General features: G+C 40.3%; 2 protein-coding genes across 2 annotated transcripts in view; one reads left to right on the top strand and one right to left on the bottom strand.

Annotated features, from left to right (window-relative positions):
- Positions 1-20,628, bottom strand: part of Setd3 (SET domain containing 3) — a 140,445-nt gene that overhangs the window by 10,991 nt on the left and 108,826 nt on the right. Inside the window, exon 7 of the mRNA XM_072302497.1 lies at positions 798-912. Within this exon, the coding sequence (XP_072158598.1) occupies positions 798-912 (115 nt within the window). The remainder of the gene's footprint in view (positions 1-797; positions 913-20,628) is intronic.
- Positions 5,837-20,628, top strand: part of LOC109041718 (uncharacterized) — a 109,405-nt gene continuing 94,613 nt past the window's right edge. The window contains exon 1 of the mRNA XM_072302492.1: positions 5,837-5,955. Coding sequence (XP_072158593.1) covers positions 5,837-5,955 — 119 coding nt within the window. The remainder of the gene's footprint in view (positions 5,956-20,628) is intronic.

Here is a 20,628-nt window from a genome sequence, read left to right on the forward strand (position 1 = left end):
ATATTCATAGATACTATATTTAATAAAAAAAAAAAAAAAAAAAAAAAAAAAAAAAAAAAAAAAACACGTCGTCGAGTGCGAGCGGAACGTTCACAACCCGATAGTAAAAATGCGTTTGGTCCTATTCTGCCGTGCTGAGGAAGAACGCCGTATGAACCTTCAGGCGTTGCCACATTTCCTTCAATAAAGACCTTATTCACCGGGAAAATTTTGAATGTTTTTCTTTAATTTTTTCAGACAATTTTGTTCGTAATTTTGTCTAAAATGTCTGGAAATTTCATGAAAAAATACGCACAATCTTCCTCAAAAACAGATGTTTTATCTGTGGCGATTTGGCAACTCTCGAATGTTCATACGGCGTTCTTCCTTAGCACGGCAGTATTGAACTCGGCGAAATACCACACCGAGCCATAATAAGAGAATGCATTACTGATGTCATCGGAGTAGGCAACAATTCGTGATCATTGAGCATTAAGATTGCAGATCCTCTCACTTGAAGGCGTTTATATGTGCGATTGAGCAAGCTATGCTGATATAGTCATTCTGCAATCCAGATTACGAGAACGTCTCTTCTCTTGGGACAAAGTACGCACTTGTTTATTTGCACATTTCAATTTGATATTTTCTCTTTTTTTATTTCTCAATCTCTATATTTTGTTCTCGGCAATTCATCCACGACGACGGAATAACTTGTATTTATAATTATGTGGCGGAGATAGTTGCGGAAGATTATTGTGTTTTTTAGCTGTTCATTCTAGCATATTCAACGATTAAGAAGAAAATAAAAAACAGCTTACTTCTCCATTTTCATGGTTGCACATATCCCACATGGGAATGAACGCATTAACAGATCTTTTTTCGTCAGCTGAGGGTACAAAATTCTGTCGAGTCATCACAGTTGATACAGCCCATCTGAAAACAATCGAAAATATTGAACATCAAAAAATGATTCCTTGTGCATGGTTACAAAAAATGATGAAACACAAACCAACTTAAATTTTGTGTTGCTGTTGGTACAGTTTGCGGTGAATTTAGCACAGAGATCAATGGAAAGACTGGGAAAAAGCATTCCTTCAATTGCGACGGTGGTACTCTACATTCGTTTTTTATTAAATTTCTTCAAGAAAACCAGCTGGCGTTTTCTCTTGAAATTGTCAACCGAAGGTTGGGGTTATTATTTGTTTTACTTCCTGTTATTGACCAAATGTGGTGTTGAAACTCTCAGTGTAAATGAATTCCAAATCACCCCAAATCATCCCCCCCCCCCCCCATGCGACTTAATGCGTTTCTGATAATTATAAACTCTGTCCATACTCAAACTGAACCAATGGCTCAGAGACTTAAACGAGCGGTTAGAAAAATAGCGTGAACATTTACGGCAAGGTGAATTCAGAATCACCCCCAAATCATTTTTTCCAAAATGCGATTTGGTGCGCTTTGAAAACTGTTGAACTGTTGAACTCAGCCCATCACATTGGTCGCGAAGCAAAAAAAAAAAAAAAAAAAAAAAAATGCGACAAAATGTATCCAAAAGCGGGTTGCAAGGGGTAAGTCTATGGTACGAATGGACTTAAAGGTATCGCTATTTAAAATTTTCATAGTAAATGCGCAAGTTTTCTACACCCAAAAATGGTTTGCAGGGGGTGAGTCTATGGTACGCGTGGACTTAAAATCAAGAAAAATCAAAATCTTGGCTGATCCTAATTTCGAGATATCGCCATTTAAAATTTTCATAGTAAATTCAAGTTTTCTACTGATTTTGATCAGCTTTTTTATTTATTTGTCTATTGAATCGGTGTTGATGGGTTTACGTTCTTATTTTTCGCTCGACTCATGTCGATCGAATACATACCTTCTCGTTACATGCAGACTACCTATCATACTCTTTTTTTTTAACCGAACGATTCGCCTTCTGCTGTATCTGCAGCAATCGTTGTTACGAATATATCGTACGAGCTAATTTCAGCACATTTAATACTTGACTCTTTGAAGGCGTTTTATGTGCAAAAGTAATTCGCCTTCAGCTGCGTTTGCAGCAATTGTTGTTTCGAATATGTTGTGCGTGCTGATTCTAGGTCATTACATACTCGACTCTCCGAAGGCGTTTTATGTGTGTAAGTATCGCCATCTTTCGGAGAAAGAACGAAGTAGGGATCGAGTGATTCATTCAATCTCACTTCTGTTGTTCTCCAACAGGGTGCTCTACTTGCGCACATAAAACGCCTTCAGAGGGTCGAGTATGTAATGGCCTAGAATCAGCACGCACAACATATTCGAAACAACAATTGCTGCAAACGCAGCTGAAGGTGAATTACTTTTGCACATAAAACGCCTTCAAAGAGTCAAGTATTAAATGTGCTGAAATTAGCTCGTACGATATATTCGTAACAACGATTGCTGCAGATGCAGCAGAAGGCGAATCGTTCGGTTAAAAAAAAAAGAGTATGATAGGTAGTCTGCATGTAACGAGAAGGTATGTATTCGATCGACATGAATCGAGCGAAAAATAAGAACGTAAACCCATCAACACCGATTCAATAGACAAATAAATAAAAAAGCTGATCAAAATCAGTAGAAAACTTGAATTTACTATGAAAATTTTAAATGGCGATATCTCGAAATTAGGATCAGCCAAGATTTTGATTTTTCTTGATTTTAAGTCCACGCGTACCATAGACTCACCCCCTGCAAACCATTTTTGGGTGCATTTTTGTCGCATTTTTTTTTATTTTTTTATTTTATTTTATTTTATTTTTTTTGCTTCAAGACCACTGTGCCATACTTGAACGGAACCATTGGGTCGTAGACTTAAACGAGCGTTCAGAAAAATAGCTAACCGACTATTGTTAATGGACTAATGAGATCTTTGTCATTTCTTCATCTACAGACTTCTAAAAGTAAAGTTTCTATCCGTGGAGGCCACTACTAGGATTTCTAAAGAATATAAAAAAACGATCTGGAAGATCTGTTCTGGGGGAAGGTCCTTGCTATGGAAGTTCCGCGAGACACTCGAAATCCTGAACCTCATCATTTTTACAATTTCATGCGATTTTACTTGAGGTTTCATTAATATTACCCACTTCACTTCTGAGTTTAAGTTAACCAGGTTGAGTTAACCAGAAATATCGCAAAGAAAAGAATTCAGCATTGAAAAGAGCAATTCGAGGGTTCAATTAATTAATTTGTCAAGTTCCGTTGCGATCCTGGAAAGGTACCTAATACTCCATTCGAAAATGAAGAGGGGGGGGGGGACGGAGGTTGGAGAGAAGCAGCCCCAAAAAAGGAAAAAAGGAAACCCCTAAAAACGTTTTCTCAGATACTTCGAAAATCCTCGTCAATTTCCTGAAAATATTTTTGTCTGGTGCAGTCCACAATTCTGAGAAGTAGAACCAGTAGTAAGCTGAGCATCTGATCCTTATGTCTGAAGATCGAGCAGTTATGCATGAGTAAACCTTCCCGGCGTACTCGAAAAGGCGGAGGGAATGATTATTCATAAAAGCTGGTTGGAAATGCCTTGAAATTAAGAATGCAAAAAAGAAACACGGCGAAAAGAACTCTCCAAGCTCTCCCGTCAATATCCTGAAAATTTGTTTGTCGTGCAGACTCCACAATACTGAGTGATCTACCCATCCCGTAATTTCCGAAGTGAAATAATTCACTGGAAAAAATCACATTGGATCTTGAGTCCAGACTCTTGAAAACAATGACAAGAAAAAGGACTCATGACTCAATCAGATTTAAGCTTAAATCAAAAGGAAATCCGCTTAAATTAAGAGGCTTGGTTCTTGATTTAAGCTTAAATCTGATCGAACCAAGAGTATTTTTTCTTGTCGATGTTTTTAAGAGTCTCGACTCTAGATCCAATGTGTTTTTTTTCTTCCAGTGTTATACATGCTACAATAAAAGCAAAAATAAGAACGATTTTCTATCATATGCAGGGAAAATAAAAGAATCACCATCTTGGTTGCAGTGATACCAAAAATAAAAATAAAATAAAAAAAAAAAACCGAGATTAAATTACGGATCGAGAGCTTTCACTATGAAAAGCAGAAGAAACTCCACAGCCGCCGCCTTTCGACAAAGACCATTCATGGCAGGTTTAAGAGCAAGCACCTTAAAATTATTGTTGTCGGATGATGATCTCGAACGCAAGGAGAGTGCATCTCGACAGACGGCACTGTGAAATGTCATGATTGATGCTTGGCCAGGCGACAGATCGTTCTTGGTCGGCGCATAGAGCCGATATGGGCACGTTTTTGAAGACGAGCTTGCAAATAAGCCGATAGTGAAAGCCTATTACTTACAATAGCATCAGCCGAAATGGCAACCCATTTTATATCTCTCTCCTCTGACAACAATAGTTATAGATCGGCTACGCGTAACGCATGTTTTTTAGACTTTTTAGAAATGCTGTGGTCCTGGTCAGGGTTGAGACGCTTTGAAAAATTCTTGGAGGTACTTCGATTTTTTGGAAACATTTTCAAGTCTCAAGTAACCCTGCATTTTGGAAAACTGCCGAAATATATTTGAGAGAACTTGAATTTTGTCATCTAATTTATTGGATTGCTACCACAATTAAATGGGGCACCACCTTCAATTAATTGGAAATGTCCATATCATCCAAATGCTCTTTTTTTCGTGATCCCTTCTTCAACCTAACTTTTTTCACCGTCATAATTCCATTTGGATGTGCGCTCTTTCGAACCTAACATTGATTGGTGTAAATTTAGAAATATTCTCGGATGACAAAGATGATGTGATAAGGGAAAATATTAAAAATTCTCATTAAAGACCCTTTTTTTTCAATTCCACTTCAATATTTAAAACGTTTTCAAAATATTAGGGGGTGACTGATTCTCACCCTCCTAATACCTCCAAAATTTAATTTTTACAATTTTTTTTTTCATTTCTCAAGGTGCAGCTTGAAAAAAACTTTCGAGGGATGCTCTTGTCTTACTTGCGTCAAAAAGCACCCCTACAAGTCGATTATTGAAGTTGATAAACAAAGCTATAGACAAAGAGGACAAAAGAGACATGGAGGTTGGAGGTATCCTATTGGTGGAAGTGAATGTTGCAATAGACAAAGGAGGTAGGTGATAGACTAATTAACGGCAACCCACGGGAGACCCTAGTTAGTCCATCATTTTCTCTCTTACAATTGGACTTCATTTTGCAATTTGGATCTATAAATTCTGGCTCATCTGAAAAAACACTTATGTGCATAAGGCAACTAATTGTACATACGTTGTTTTTAAACCGGAACGGAATTTATAGTTCTTAATTGCAAAATGTTGTCCAATTAGTCTATAGGAACCACCCATTTCAACCGACAAGATCGCTCCACACTGGGAAAAAACACATTGGATCTAGAGTCCAGACTCTTAAAAACATCGACAAGAAAAAGTACTCTTGATTCAATCAGAATCTAGCTGAAATCAAGAACCAAGCCTCTTAATTTAAGCGGATTTCGTTTTGATTCAAGCAAAAATCCGATTGAATCGAGAGTATTTTTTCTTGTCAATTTTTTCAAGAGTCTGGACTCTAGATCCAATGTGTTTTTTTTTCCCAGTGCATACTCCATATGTCTTTTTTGTCTATAGCTTTGTCTATCAATTTCAATAATCAACCCCCTGTCCTTTCCGGTCTTAAATGCTTCGTGCATCTAGGCTTAAACACAAGATGGCAATAGCGCTGGATGACATGCACAAACCGCGCGACGATAGTGTTTTTACCGAGCAAACTATCTGGAAGTGGAAGAAAGTTAAAGCGACGGACGCGCGTTATCCGATCATGGGTGCGAGTCTCGAGCCACAGAGCAGCGAGAACATCAGTCCGCATGGGTGCAAGACCCGCACTGTGCGGCTGGGGTGCCCTCCGGGCGCAGCCCTGTGGCCTACTCCACTCCGGGCAGGAGCAACAAGTTCGAAATCGGGACGCTGCCATTCGCTATTCCAGGTACCTCCGTCGCGTTCCGCTCCAAGCTCCGGCGTTTCACTTTCGCGATTGGCTTCCAGTTTCGCTGCCTTGACGTAATCACCAATCAGGGTCATCTCTGATCTGCTCCAAAATCAAGTTCACGCGTCGTCGATAATATACTACGAGTCATCAACCATGCCTGATGCAGTAGTGGGAAACGCGCTCATAAATCGTTCCGTTGTTCGCTTTTTCGGCAGGAACCTGGCAGAGGCGGATCCAGCAATTTGGCAACACCGGATACCCTCCATTTAAACCTATGTTAAATAATCGATTCATGTCGGAGCACCTGGTCCCTCCAAGAATCGATACATTCCCATAGGTTTAAATGATGAAAAACGATGTTGCCACTTTGCTATATCCGCCTATGGAGCCTGGTGGGCGGGGGGCGGGGGGAGGGGGGTTGCAAGGGAGCAATCAAAGAGATTGCCGGTGGGAGGGTGTCTTTGAAAACCGTTTGCTTTGAGGAAAACTCATTTGAAGTTTTGAGAAAGTGGCTTCGCAAATTTTGGCCTTTAATTCTGAATAGATGCGTCGCACGGTGGATCAAGTCAATTGGAGAGGTTAAACATGATTTTTTTTTTCACTGAAATTTCAAATTTAGATATTTGTTTCGTTGAATTTTAAAGTTTGAGAGGTGCTTTAGAGAGTAAATTTTACGAGAAACCCAATGAGACCCCACTTTGAGGACCACGACGTTTTTTTAATAATGGAGTTATGAGTTTTTAAAGTTTCCGAATCTTGTCCAACGTCTCCCATTGACCTGTTCTATTGTGTGTCGGATGAACATAAAAACATGACAGTGTTGCCAAATCTGTGCGCCGCTGCTGTATACTTGATTTTCAAAACAAAGAACAATTGTATGTAAAGCCCTTTTGCGCATCTGCGGTTATATACTTAAAACTCAGTGTGCGAGCAATAATTTATGCGTTGTTATCAAAATCAAAGCACTTGCAGAGTTTTTCCGCCAAAAAGATGCACCTCTTCTTTTTAATTCGCTGACACCGCGAATTCGAATCGTCGTGGGGAATAAAAGGCTCGACCGCCCGTATCATATTAAGCGCCTTCAACATCGTAGGAATACTTCAAACTGTGCACCGTTACACGTATATTTAGCGGATCATGTTCAGCGCCTTCGACATCGCGTGAATACTTCAAACGCTACATCCATTTCACATATTTCGACGTGCGAATTGCCTACTACACAGTGCCTGCCGAAGTTGCACACCGTGTTTTGAGCCTTGCGCTGTACACCTTTAATTAGGCTTATTTAATTATTGAATTACCAAGCACGTCAATTATATTTAAGCATGGTGGAAGGACCGACAGAATTCGGTCCTAGTGGAAAATGTACTCGATGCAAATCCATGGATCGCGGCTAAACGGTGTACAGTAAAAATTGCAGTGAAGATTTGTAGGAATACATTTCTTGCAAGGGACATCCGATATTTATCTTTTTTCTGCTATATCTTTTAAACCATACTGATTTTTCATAGTTTTAGATATTTTCAGAGTTTACCTTCAACTTTTCGCCCAAATTTCTCTTCATTAATTCTTTTATTTTGACTAAATTTGTTATCGAGCAATGTGTTCCACAAAGGTTTTCGGCAAAATTCTAAATTTACAAAACAATTCATACACACTTACGCATGTTCTCCCAACATCGGTCCTGCGGACTGATTATTGAAATTTATAGACAAAGCTATAGACAAAGAAAACATAGGGAGTATGGAGCGATCCTATTGATTAAACTTGGTGATTGTTATAGACTAAGAGAGAAAATGATGGACTAACTATCGGGTCTCTTGCGTGGGTTGCTGTTAGTTAGTCTATTACCTACCTCGTTAGTCCACACTGGAAAAAAAACACATTGGATCTAGAGTCCAGACTCTTAAATACATCGACAAGAAAAAGTACTCTCGATTCAATCACAATGTAGCTTAAATCAAGAACCGAGCCTCTTAATTTAAGCGGATTTCGTTTTGATTCAAGCAAAAATCCGATTGAATCAAGAGTATTTTTTCTTGTCAATGTTTTCAAGAGTCTGGACTCTAGATCCAATGTGTTTTATTTTTCCAGTGCATTGCAACCACCCGCTTCCACGAATGGGATCCCTCCATATCTCTCGTCTTCTTTGTCTATTGCTTTGCCTATCCATTTCAATAATCGTCTTGCACTCTTGCAGGTACAGTGCTATTCCGAAATTTGACACTGAAAAAAAAATAATGCAACTCACCGAGCAAAACTGGGTCCAAAGAAGGGAAGCCCTAGGTGCTCGAGCACAGTGAGCCACTTTCTACGGGCCGACCTGTTTCGCCGGAGAAAACATTCCGCGATATAGAAATTGCGAATGGCGAGTTGGACGTGCGCTACGTAAGTGCTCGGGGGGAACCGGACCCTGGCGCCCCGCGCCTCGCTCGGCCGATACAAAAGACCAACAAACGCTGCGATTAAAACACTCCGAGATAATTTCCCTTCTTCGGAAATGTCGGTGAAGGTCTGAAGGTGACTGAACTCCTCCTTTCTACTCTTACTTAGAGTCCCTTCATACTGAGAGTAAAGACAATGCAAATCCATTCCTGATTGGTTCCCGTATTTCAGGCCTTCACGGTGTCACAAACGGGAATAAAGATTACATTTTCACCGATGGAGAATTTGCATTCACATTTTTTTTCGCTTCATCTGAAAGTGCGTAAAGAGGTGATTTCACAGTACTTTTTGTAATTTTTTTCTAATATGGGAAATAGTATGAAAATAAATTTAAAAGTGAGAAAATGCACTGCCTGGTGACGTTATCTGGCGGCATTTTCCATTCAAACACATGTAATTCAGCAGATTAGATAATTTTGTCATATCTTCTCCAATAATTGTTCAATTCATGAACCAATAGGGTATCCTCGTGTTCAGTTCATTCAGTAGTTTCCACTTAAACACGAAATTCATCAAATTGGTTGACCATATCAAAAATGTTGCCTTAGGAACGATTCACTTCAGACGCTTATAACATTATCAACGATTATCATAACTCGAGATCTTTACTATTTTTCTTGAGAAGAATTAGAAAGCGTTAAGATCGAAAAATGAAATTTTATATTTTTCACCTTAAATCGGTTTTCAGTTTCTACCATTAGGGTCCTGGGTCCTTAAAACCGCCGAGAATGGGTCAGTTGCGCTGGTCACAGAATCGTGTTTTAATGCTTGATTCTTGTAGATTAGCTAGAAATAAAAAGATCTGACCAATGAGCAACTTTCTACGTTCAATGTTAACCAAAATATCGCCCTCTGGAGAGTCGGGGTTTGACGTCATCCACCGCGGTAGTGACGCCCTTTGGTTTCTTCCACCTTGCTTCCATCCGAGTTTCATCAATGTACGTTGGTTAACCAGTGCGAATGTGCGTCTTATGTACTGATGAAAGCAAGGTGGAAGAAACTGAAGGTGTCAGTACCGCGGTGGATAACGTCAAAAACCCAACATTTCAAAGGACGATATCTCGGTTAATATTGAACGTAGAAAGTAGTTGTTTGGACGAATCGTATTATTTTTGGATAATCTACAAGAATGAAGCATCAAAACACGATTCTGTGACCCGCGCAACCGACCTACCGGTGATAAAGACGCCCACTGGGTGACTTGGAAAACGTACCTCGACGTAGGCTACTACATTCCTGGAAAACCCGGCGGATTTTTCCTTGAAAAATGCTCAAATATTTCAGACGCAGAACAAATACTAGGATTGGTTTTCAGTCTGCTGTGCACGAGTTGCAATGAGATAAGGTGCACGAGTGGAGAGAAAGTGACGGCATGTCCTCTTGAAGTGTCTCCAGATGCTTAATGCGCGATTGATCTGCGGAAGTCAAAGCTCAACTCCAGTCGATCGCTAAAGCGGAGTGTTTACTTATCATCATCAGCTCATTTCGTAAGCTCGGACCAGAAGCGCAGGAAGGAGCCACGGGAGGTGGAACAGAATTAATTTGGCCGTCATTTTGCGCGCATGACATCACAGTGGCAATTTCTGACTGAATTAGTGGGAGCCAGTGGCGTGGCGTGAATTGCTATATATCGATTGTTATGCCATTTAAACCTATGGAAAAGGATCGATAAATAGGGCGTTCGCACCAAACACCTTATTAATCGATTCTTTACCATAGCTGCAAATGGGGTAATATCGACATATATCGAACCACGCCACGCCACTGGTAGGAGCAGAGAGGACCCTTATACTGCCGTGTTGACGAAAAACGCCGTATGAGCCTTTAGACGTTGCCACCTTTCCTTTCCTAAAAACAGAATTTACTGGCAAAATGTTGAATAATCCTCTTCGAATTTTCCCGATAATTTTGTTCGCAACTTGATCTAGCGTATCCGAAAATTTCACGGAAAAATATGTATAACTTTCCTCAAAAATATATGTTTTATCCGGCGAAATTTGGCAACTCTCGGATGTTCATACGGCGTTCTTCTTCAGCATGTTAGTAAACTTAGGGATCTTTTTCGGCTCATAGGAATACGCCGTCAGTCGAGCAAGTTGACCAATTCAAAGGGCACAGGGCTCAACTTCAATGCGGTTAAATCCATGTCGAATTCAAATAATTGAAGTCTCATCTCACAGAATCGAAAAACTTCGGTCGATGTGGAACATGTCTCATGTGAACCCAAGTTTTTTGGTGCGCTGAACCAAAACTTTGATTCGCAGAACTAAACCTTCAATTCATCCGACGGAGCCTCATCACTTCATTCTGGGAAATGAAAATTGAACCTCAATGTAGTATTTTATTGCATTCACAAAACTAAAGCGATTCAGCTGCATTCTCGGAAAATAAATTCGACTTTCAAGCTTTGAGCACCTAAAACTTGAAAGCAGCATTTAATCTCTCTGGACAGGCATTTCATCGAGGTGGATGCGAAAACTACAATTAATCTCGCTCCACCAACAGGTTTTCATGGAAAGTTCGCCTTTAATTTAACAGAATAGGCGGAAAACTGTACGGAAAGCACAATAAAGAGTATGGATTCGATCGACATGAATCGATCGAAAAATGTAAACGTGAATCGATCAACGCGAATCAATCGACACCGATTCGATCGACAATTAATTTTTAAAACCCGTGTCGATTCGATAGACATGAATCGATGGACAAACCCGTACCGTGAGTCGATGGACAAACCCGTGAATCGATCGACAAACCAGTGAATCGATAGCCAAACCCGTACCGTGAGTCGATGGACAAACCCGTGAGTCGATGGACGAACCCGTGAATCGATCGACAAACCAGTGAATCGATCGACAAACCTGCGAGTCGAATGACAAGCCCGTGAATAGATCGAATTTTGTCGATCGAATCGGTGTCGATTGATTCACGTCGATCGATTCACGTTTTCATTTTTCGATCGATTCATGTCGATCGAATCCATGCCCTCCGGTAATTTGCACTAAATTTTAAAGGGGAAGCATCTATTTTTAGACTCACTTTAAATTAACACTTGCAAATGTTCTTTTAAATGGACGGAGTTAAAGAGAAAGGAACCAAGCCACATCGGGATCGAACCGAGAAAAAGAGGTTTAAAGTTTGGCTCCTGCATAAGACTCAATGTAAAAGATAAACTTCAAATTCAATTTCTGCAAAATTTGCGCCAACAAAAACTTTGAATTTTTGGCGATGGATAGTAGAGTATAGTGGTTGAGTTCAAAACCACTCATAACTTAATTTTTTCCAAAATGTGGGTTGGTTCCTTTCTGCTTAACTCAGTCCAAATGTATTGTATCTTGGTGGATCTTGACTCATCTTCAAAGAAAACTGGTACCCTTTCACTAAACACAGCCCAATCGATCCAAAATAACCAAAATCCAACGGCACGCGAGTCCTGGAGGCGGCAAAAGAGCTTCTGCCCAAGATGGGGGGGGGGGGGCAGTTGGGGGCCCCGGCAGGGGGGAGAGGGGGGCTTCTCGAGAGCGGCATGGCGCACGGTTCAGTCGCGACTCTGCTCCCGAGCAAAGAAAGTTAATGTCCCGGTCGTAAGTTTCATCCACGCGCCGACACGCGATCTGTGAGATTCGCGAGTTTCCGTTTTCCTGTCCGTGAATCCGTCGAAAAAGTGTGACAGGGTGGTTTTCGGAGTGCGCAGATTTTTGCGGACAACGTTTGGTGTTTGTGACTAAGTTTTGGGATGTTAACGTCGCCCAGGAGTATTCCGACGAACACGTGAGGAGCCCTTAACAGGTACGAAAATTTTCAGCATCAAATTAGTGAAGGTGTATTTACAGATACTGGAAATAAAGTTTGCGGTGTAATTATTGCCGAAAATGATGAGTCGCGTTTGTTGCATTCGTACTGCTATCAATTAACGAGCCATTCCTATTATAAACGCAGGTTTTCATTTCCTTCATGAGGATTTTTTACTCTTTTGAACACGTGAAAAACCCTAATGAGCTACGAGAATTTCCTTAATAAATGTTTTACTTCAGTTGGATTTATAGACATTGAAAAGAAAGCCTACGGTAATTATTGCTGAAAATGATGAGTCGCGTTCATTGCAATCTTGCTGCGATCAATTGATAAGCTTTTCCTATTATAAAAGCAGGTTTTCATTCTTTTTGAGGGTTTTTTACGCTTTAGACCACGTGAAAAGCCCTCGTAAGGTGCGAAAATTTCCTTCGTAAATTTTTTACTTCAGTTGGATTTACAGACACTGGTATAATATACCTTCACTAGGGTATATGTGCTATGCTTTCTTGCACAAAAACCTAAGCTACACGCATCAAAATTCAAAATTCCCTCCCTCATAACATCCATACTTTAAGCTGAAATAATCCAATAGTGGTCACCGAAATTTTAAAAATCTTTAAGCAATTAAATTTAAAAATTTAAGGTTTCCTGGTCCCCAACGTAAATAACCTGATTGCTGATCGTCATAAATTAAGTAACTAACTAGCTGTTAGATGTTGCCTTTACGAGTGTCAGTGGTATTCCATATGGGCCACTAATTGGTTTATAGGCCATAGATTTTTCTCAGTGCAGACCCCTCCTGGATAGGTAAATGAGGACAGGTCTCCGCTAAAAAATTCATCTGGCCACGCATGCGGTCTGGTAGTAGTCCATTCTTTGGAAAGTTCTTTCGCAAAAGAAATGCATTGATGGCCTTAGCTCCTTCTCTACTGCAAAAAAAGCGGGACAAATGCATGGATGATGACAGGTGCAATATGAAAAGGGGTTAATGTGGTGAGGAATGAGGCAAGTGAGGAGTATTAAGACCAAACAATGACCGCGAGAACCAACACGCGCGACTACGAAATTCAAACGCCGAGCGCCTCGTCATTCGACTGACTGCGTGCATCATAGACGTCAAGTAATCGCGGTCTGCTATCTTGCTCTTTTCCCATCGTTACAAAAGTATAAGAAAATGTTCCATGAGTATCCATACATTTCCATACTTGTTTCAAAGTGTATTACTTCATGGCCCTCTCTAAACGACAAGTCCTTTAAGTGAGTCTGGGAGGAAAAGGTCGAATTTCCCCTTTTGTCACCGTCCTAAACTTTTGGTCTCCTGTGAGGCGCCTTGAATTTCCAAATACAAGTGGAAATTGCTCTTATAACATGTATTATTCATATACAACAGCATGAGCTGTAGTGCTTCATTTTCTGGTAGTCCATTTAAAAATGTACTTTTGAACTTCTAAGGGCTTTTGAGGTTGACTTTTTTGTGCAGGGTGTCTAGGGTGGCCAACAATCAGTACTTTTACAGTACTTTTTCAGTACATTCCCGAGAAACTCAGTACTTTCTCAACGGAAAAATTCAGTACTTTTTCAGTGCCTCCATTTGAAGAAATTCGAAAAATTTCAAATTATCAAATTGCGACAACAATGAAAGATTCCGGACCTCCTAGCGGAATGTCCGCACTTTTTCAGCACTACCGGACCGCCCTTAAAAGCCCTGGTAAAAATTGGCAGTAGAATCTGTCTTCCAAAATACCATAGACCTACTGCCGCCGGCTGTAAGATTCCCAATAGCTTCTATAGCCGGCAACACAATTTCTTATAGCCTCTTATAGCCGATGGCGATTAATCAACAGCCTGGCGATAAAGTGTATGCTAAACGTTACTAATTACGAATGCTAGGACTTAGTGAGTTTTTGGACTACTGCTCTCTTTTTGGGCCGTAGTATCTTGCTTTATTTTGCGAGGAAAGCTCCGTACTTTTGAAGGATGCCTGTCATTCTTAATATGTTGGAGCGCCTTCAATTTCTTATGATACTGTGCAATACCTCTGGTGTGAAATAGTTACTTCAAGCGCCGTCGTACGCTGCGGCGCGGCGCGGCGAGCGGGCAGCTAGCGCGAAACGCGCATTGGCGCCTACAAACCTAACAGGGATACTTCACGCATTGCGCAATGCGTGAAGTATCCCTGTTAGGTTTGTAGGCGCCAGTGCGCCGCCGCTCCGCTTTGTGTTAGGCTCTAATATTTAATCTGGCGGAGTCAGCGTTGTTCAACTCATGACTTTGAAATGTTTGCACACTCTGTATGGATTATTCTCATTTTAATTGATGAAAAAAAAATGAGCGTTTTGTAAATATTAAGGTGATTCCGTACAAACTTAAGGATTTACAAAGCACACGAATTTCTACACAATTTCTTATAGCCTTTTATAGCCGATGGCGAAAAAGCAACAGCCACGCGATAAAGTGTAAAGCCCGGCGACAGGAACTATAGCCCGGCTGTATAATTTTTTATCGCTTCGTGTAGCCCGGCCGTATGATTTTTGCCACTTTCTGCAGCCAACTATATGATTTTCTATCGCCTCCTTCAGTCGGCTATAAGAACTCCTATGGTATATTGAAACGCAGCTCCTATCGCCAATTTTTACCAGGGAGATCAGTACTATTTTCGGACTTTCCGGAGATTCCGGACTTGTAGACACCCTGTTTGTGGGATCATTCCGTGCTGGCTATTCTAGAAACCAACAATCCGGTTTTTCAAAAATGATATTTGAAATGGTTAACAACAGTATATATCGCAGTCTCTTCTATAATTGTAGGCCTTGTCAACCTAATTTATCGAATAATTAACAAAAAGTCTATCAATGCTCGAGAGAAATTCTCTACTTTTGAATGTGGAATAGATTTAATAACGTCCTTACGGCTTCCTTTTTCTCTAAACTTTTATTTTGTGTTTTTTTTTTTTATTTTTGTGTGTTTTGTGTGAAAAATTATTAAAATGTGGTGATGCAGGAAAAAAATTAAAGGCTCTTTCCAACCTTTGCACAATAAATATTCGCTCTGAGCATCTTTTTTCGACTGAAATGAAGAGAAAACGTAAAAGGGAATGCATTGGACTTGGGCTTTGATTGCTGGCTCATCCTGCATGTATTTAGTCCCAGCCTCACCGCCGAGTTTGTCCGAAAAAATATACGGAGAAAGTGATACTTTTCTTTGCGCGACGGGTGTTTTTCGACTTACGTCATCTCGGTAGAAGCGCTTATTTTGCTGACATGACTTGAGAATGACGCGTGCTTCCACCCACACAAATCATATTTTGAGCAAGCTGCGAGCACCGACAGTGTGACTATGGAGTTGGTTCAAGTGTGAGTGCTCAGCATACTCTGCCGTGATAGCGAAGAGAGCAGTGAGTGTCAAATTTTCGAAATCGAGTTTCCTTTAAAATTCGTCTAAACTCTTATGGATGAAATCACTGAAATTGCTAAAACAGCGGAATTCATCTTAATTGTGTCAAAACAGACATTTGAGAGTGCTGTAAGTGTGCAAAAAGGACGTAGTTTCAGGCAAAACAGCAGTAAGTAACCATATTCCTCCAGTGAGCCAATGAAGACAGTGCTTTCAAGTAAAGCGCCGCCCTCTTCTGCGAATTTCTAACCTGAAAATGCGTTTGTTGTGTGTCTAAAACGCAACCACGAAGCATGCAGAAGATAGCGCTTACGGCTGTCTTGCCTAAAAATAACCTAGCATGAAAATGAAAAATACCCTTTTTATGTCATTGAAATAAAATCAGTCGATGTTTAATCATCCAGACGATTTCTCGGAGTCTTTCGGATGGTTGGTGGCAATTTGACAAAGGACGGAGGCTTTTTTCAATGAAATTTTCCGGTCGAAAGCTTCTGAGACCTTTTGTTCAAAACTTCTTTTTTGCACTTACTGCTCTGTCCGCTATCACGGCAGTCCTGTCGTGTAAGGGAAGAACTTTGCGCAGGCACTCGAATGATCTCATAAAATTTCATAAACATTTTCATAACTTTTCTCTAAAATGATTATGATTCTGTGCGCAATATGACAAATTTCTAAGACTCATACGGCGTTCCTCCATAGCGCGGTAGACATACATACCAAGACTGAATTTAACCACGAACGCATACCGCACGGGCCCAGTGACATAATTCACTTGAAGAATGCCAGCCTATGATTAATGATAGACTAGGAGAGGACTGGAGGGATCCTCCTGGTTTAAGATAAAATATGCGCCAGCACAGAAGCTTGAGCGTTGCGAAACCGAGCGGAATATTTTCATTTTTGTGAGATGTCTCGAGTGAAATGTTGAGTGAAATACTAAACATCTTAGGTGCTGCAAGGCGTTGTTAAGACTGTGCAAGTCTCTCTGATTCTTTAGGACAATAATGTTGTGAATAAACCCTGCAACGCTGCTAAACCTGTGTAACTTTGGAAAAAATTCGTAGCATACCGAACAGATATACATGCTAGTTATTTTTACGCAAAAAGAGGGGAAAATAAGGATCACACTGGAAAAAAAAAACACATTGGATCTAGAGTCCAGACTCTTAAATACATCGACAAGAAAAAGTACTCTTGATTCAGTCAGAATCTAGCTTAAATCAAGAACCGAGCCTCTTAATTTAAGCGGATTTCGTTTTGATTCAAGCAAAAATCCGATTGAATCAAGAGTATTTTTTCTTGTTAATGTTTTCAAGAGTCTGGACTCTAAATCCAATGTGTTTTTAAGCGTGCCTATAGGGCTCGCTTTTTTTTTTCCAGTGATGAAGCGGAGCTGTTAAGGCTCTTTTGAGGACGACCAAGAGAGGAAAACTACACACACTCTTAAAGAGACTGCGGACCGATTTTTGAAATTGATAGACAAAGTTATAAACAAAGAAGGCAACAGTGATATTAGGGATTCTATTGGTGAAAGCAGGTAGTTGCAATGGACAGAGGAGATAAGCTATAGATTAACTAACGGCAACCGACAAGAGACCCTACAGTTAGTCCATCATTTTCCCCCGACCTAGTCTGTAAGAACCACCCGCTTCAACCAATAGGATCGCTCCTTACTCCCTATAGTACTCCCTTATTTGTCTATCGCTTTGTCTATCTTTTTGAATAATCAGCCCGCTATTATTATTTGTCTATCGCTTTGTCTATCATTTTCAATAATCAGCCCGCTGGCGGCACTTCGGATTTTTTGAATTTTCATTATTCCTCGAGTGGGCAGCTATTTGAGCCAGGCTGGCTACGGCCGTATGAAGACGGTAGAGATTCAAATTATTATTCTCTCATCTGATCCAGCAAGAACTCAACCTGTTCGGTTACGGCGTTGCTGCTTACCGCAAAAACCGCAAGCTGCGCATTCCACAGGCCTCTTTTGTTAAGCCACGCGTATCGTCTAATTGCTCAGAAGTCTAATTTCAGAGGGAAACAGATGGCAAAATGAAATGGTAGCAGGGGTAAAACATCATTCATACTTCACGAATTGCAGACAGTCATATCCAAGGAAGAAGTATCCAGAGTGGATATAGTCTGATTGGAGGTCAAAACAAAAAGCTGTGTTAATTGCTGATTGTCTGATGAACCGTAAGAGCAACTCTTGCTTATGTTTAATATCTTCTCCAACTAATCATTCCATCAAATTATTGAGGCTACTGGAATTGATGGAATGAAGGGTCTCGCGGGCCGAATATTAAAATTGGTAGACAAAGCTATAGACAAAGAAGACAAAAGAGATATGAAAGGATCCTATTGATGGAAGCGGGCGGTTGCAATGGACAAACGAGATAGGTAATAGACTAACTAACGGCAACCTGCGAGAGACCCGATTCCAGTGTTGTCGAGTTTAGACTTTGTCCGGAGGTGGTAGACTAACTAACGGCAACCTGCGAGAGACCCGATAGTTAGTCCATCATTTTTTCCTTTATGCCGCAATCACACGCTGAATTCAGCAGCTGAATGTGGAAGTCAACAGTCATTGCCCAACGGCTGAAATTTAGCAAATTCGAGTTATTTTCATCCAGATGTGTATTGAATCTACTCGAATAGTTTAGAAAAATTCAACATTAGTCCGATGGTTGCTGAGAATGGTTGCTGAATTTTGCGCGTCACGCGCAAATTCAGGCATCGGGTCGATGCCTTCCACATTCAAGCCACTTCAGCTCCACATTCAGCGTGTGATTGCGGCATTAGTCTATAGGAACCACCCAATACAAAAAATATGAGAGCTCCATGCTCCCTATGTCTCCTTTGTCTATTGTTTTGTCTATCAATTTCAATAATCAGCCCGCTGATTGGTATGCGCGAACTGAAACGCGCAGTCGCAGTCGACCTAACGCGATAGTTGAAGTTGTCAAAGCCAGTCTGAAACAATCGATGGCTAAAGTGCGGCACCTCGTGTCTTCATTGCGGCGTTTCAAAATCTCCGCTCCAAAATTATTTTTTCTAAATAGAACAAGTCAACTTTATAGCTTGAATTTGTACAGATATCTACTAACAGAGATGAAAAATCAAGGCATTTTTCAAGAAATTACATTGACTAGTTTTCCAAGGAAAGGATAAAGAGCAACTGGAAGTCTACAACGTCGCAAACGGAGATACAGTTTCTCGCTTTTCAGCCATCGATATATGTTAGATGACCCCGCACTGCTTTTTTGCCTCAGTGTAAAAGTTACTATCGGAAATCAACGCCCAGACCCGCCTAATGCTGATTGATGACCAAAGAAAAGAGCGATTGCTTCAGCAATCTTAACCTAATCTGGAAAAACTCGCCTAACAAAATGCTTACTCCGACGTTTATCATCATCCATTGCGCAAATTTTATCAGATTTTTTGTACTTAAAGTTAGTCATTAATCATCATTAATCGAAAAATAGCGTTGACCTCCGAATTGAACTTCTGCCTCCCATGAAAAAAAAATTGCTTGGATTTAGAATTCAGACCTTCAATAACATTGACAAAGAAAACATACTTTTGATTCAATCGGATTTTTCCTTGAATCGAACAGCCAAGCCTCTTAATTTAAGCGGATTTCCTTTTGATCCAAGCAAAAATCCGATTGAATCAAGAGTATTATTTTCTTGTCAGTGCTTTTAAGAGTCTGGACTCTAGATCCAAGCGACTTTTTTTCCAATTCTCACTCGATTACACTCAATTAATCAACTTACATCGTTAGAGCGACGTCTCTAAAATATATTGTTTCGGGTTGTTTCGGTATGTTCGGATAGTAATCGACGGATGCCGCCACAGTTGACTCTGTATTTGATGGTCCGGTTCGATAAAGTAAAAAGCTTTGTACGAACTGCGTTTGGACAAATATTATTACTGCAATCTGAAACCATCAAAACACGATTCTAGGCCAAGCGGAAGCGATCCGTTATGAACGTCTGAAAATATTTTATTCCCGACGAATAAAGGAAAAGGTATCGAAACGCGCGAAAGGTATACATTTTTCTGGTTGAACACCCCTGGTCTGAATCGGTAATACTTTTTTGTCAGAGTGACAGAATTCGATTGGTTTCCGCGTGCCGAGTCGTGTCGAGTCACGAATTTACACCGATACCCGACACTTCATCCCTTTCCCTCGTTCGGCCGATAATTATAACGATCCCGCACGAAGTCGAGCCCAGTATGACCGCATTTTTTCCACGGTTGCCCGTTCTCCTGAATTGCTGAAGGCGTCGAGGCGGAAGTGAAGCGAAAAAAGTTGCAGGGTGCGTAACGGAGTCATTATAGGGTCTCGTGGACGAACTGCAGTTAGATACAGATAAAAGAAAATGTCATTTTATGATGTGATTAAATAATATTCGTGAGATTTTTTCGACCTGGAGGCCATCTTCAACGGTTACTAAAAGAAGAAAAATACGACAAATTACGATTTATACCAGAGCATAACACTTTGTCTGATTTATTTCAATTGGTGTTATTGTAAAATGTTTGCACTTAATTGCATAAAAAATTGCATAAAATTGCAGTTCTTCTACTGCAACGTCGACGAGACCCATAAAAGTGACAGATGCATTCCTACGTGAATGCCTCGCTTCGAAAACTGCTCGACTTGAGAGGGGGAAAATCATTTAATGCAGAAAAACTTTTCTTTTCTTGGTCTCATAAGCGTTTTTTATGGTTCTTTTTTATTTTTTTTTATTTTCCATTTTACAACTCAAAGATACGAGCATACTCTTGTTTGTTTCAAAGTGTGCTCCACACCATAGTTTAAAAGCATATTTATCACATACTACTGAAAACGACCGAAGAGTTTCGTATTTTTAGCCACATGCTGTTATTAGGAACTGCATTACATGCGCCAAAAACTTAATCAGAGAATTTTCGACCAAATTCTGGTTTATTTTTCAGTTTTCTGACATTTTTTGTCCAGACCTGTCACTTCTTCTAAAAACAGACGATGAAAAAAAAAGTCAATTTTAGTTT

Source organism: Bemisia tabaci, chromosome 7 (genome assembly GCF_918797505.1).
Source record: "Bemisia tabaci chromosome 7, PGI_BMITA_v3".
Classification (NCBI taxonomy): Eukaryota; Metazoa; Arthropoda; class Insecta; order Hemiptera; family Aleyrodidae; genus Bemisia; species Bemisia tabaci.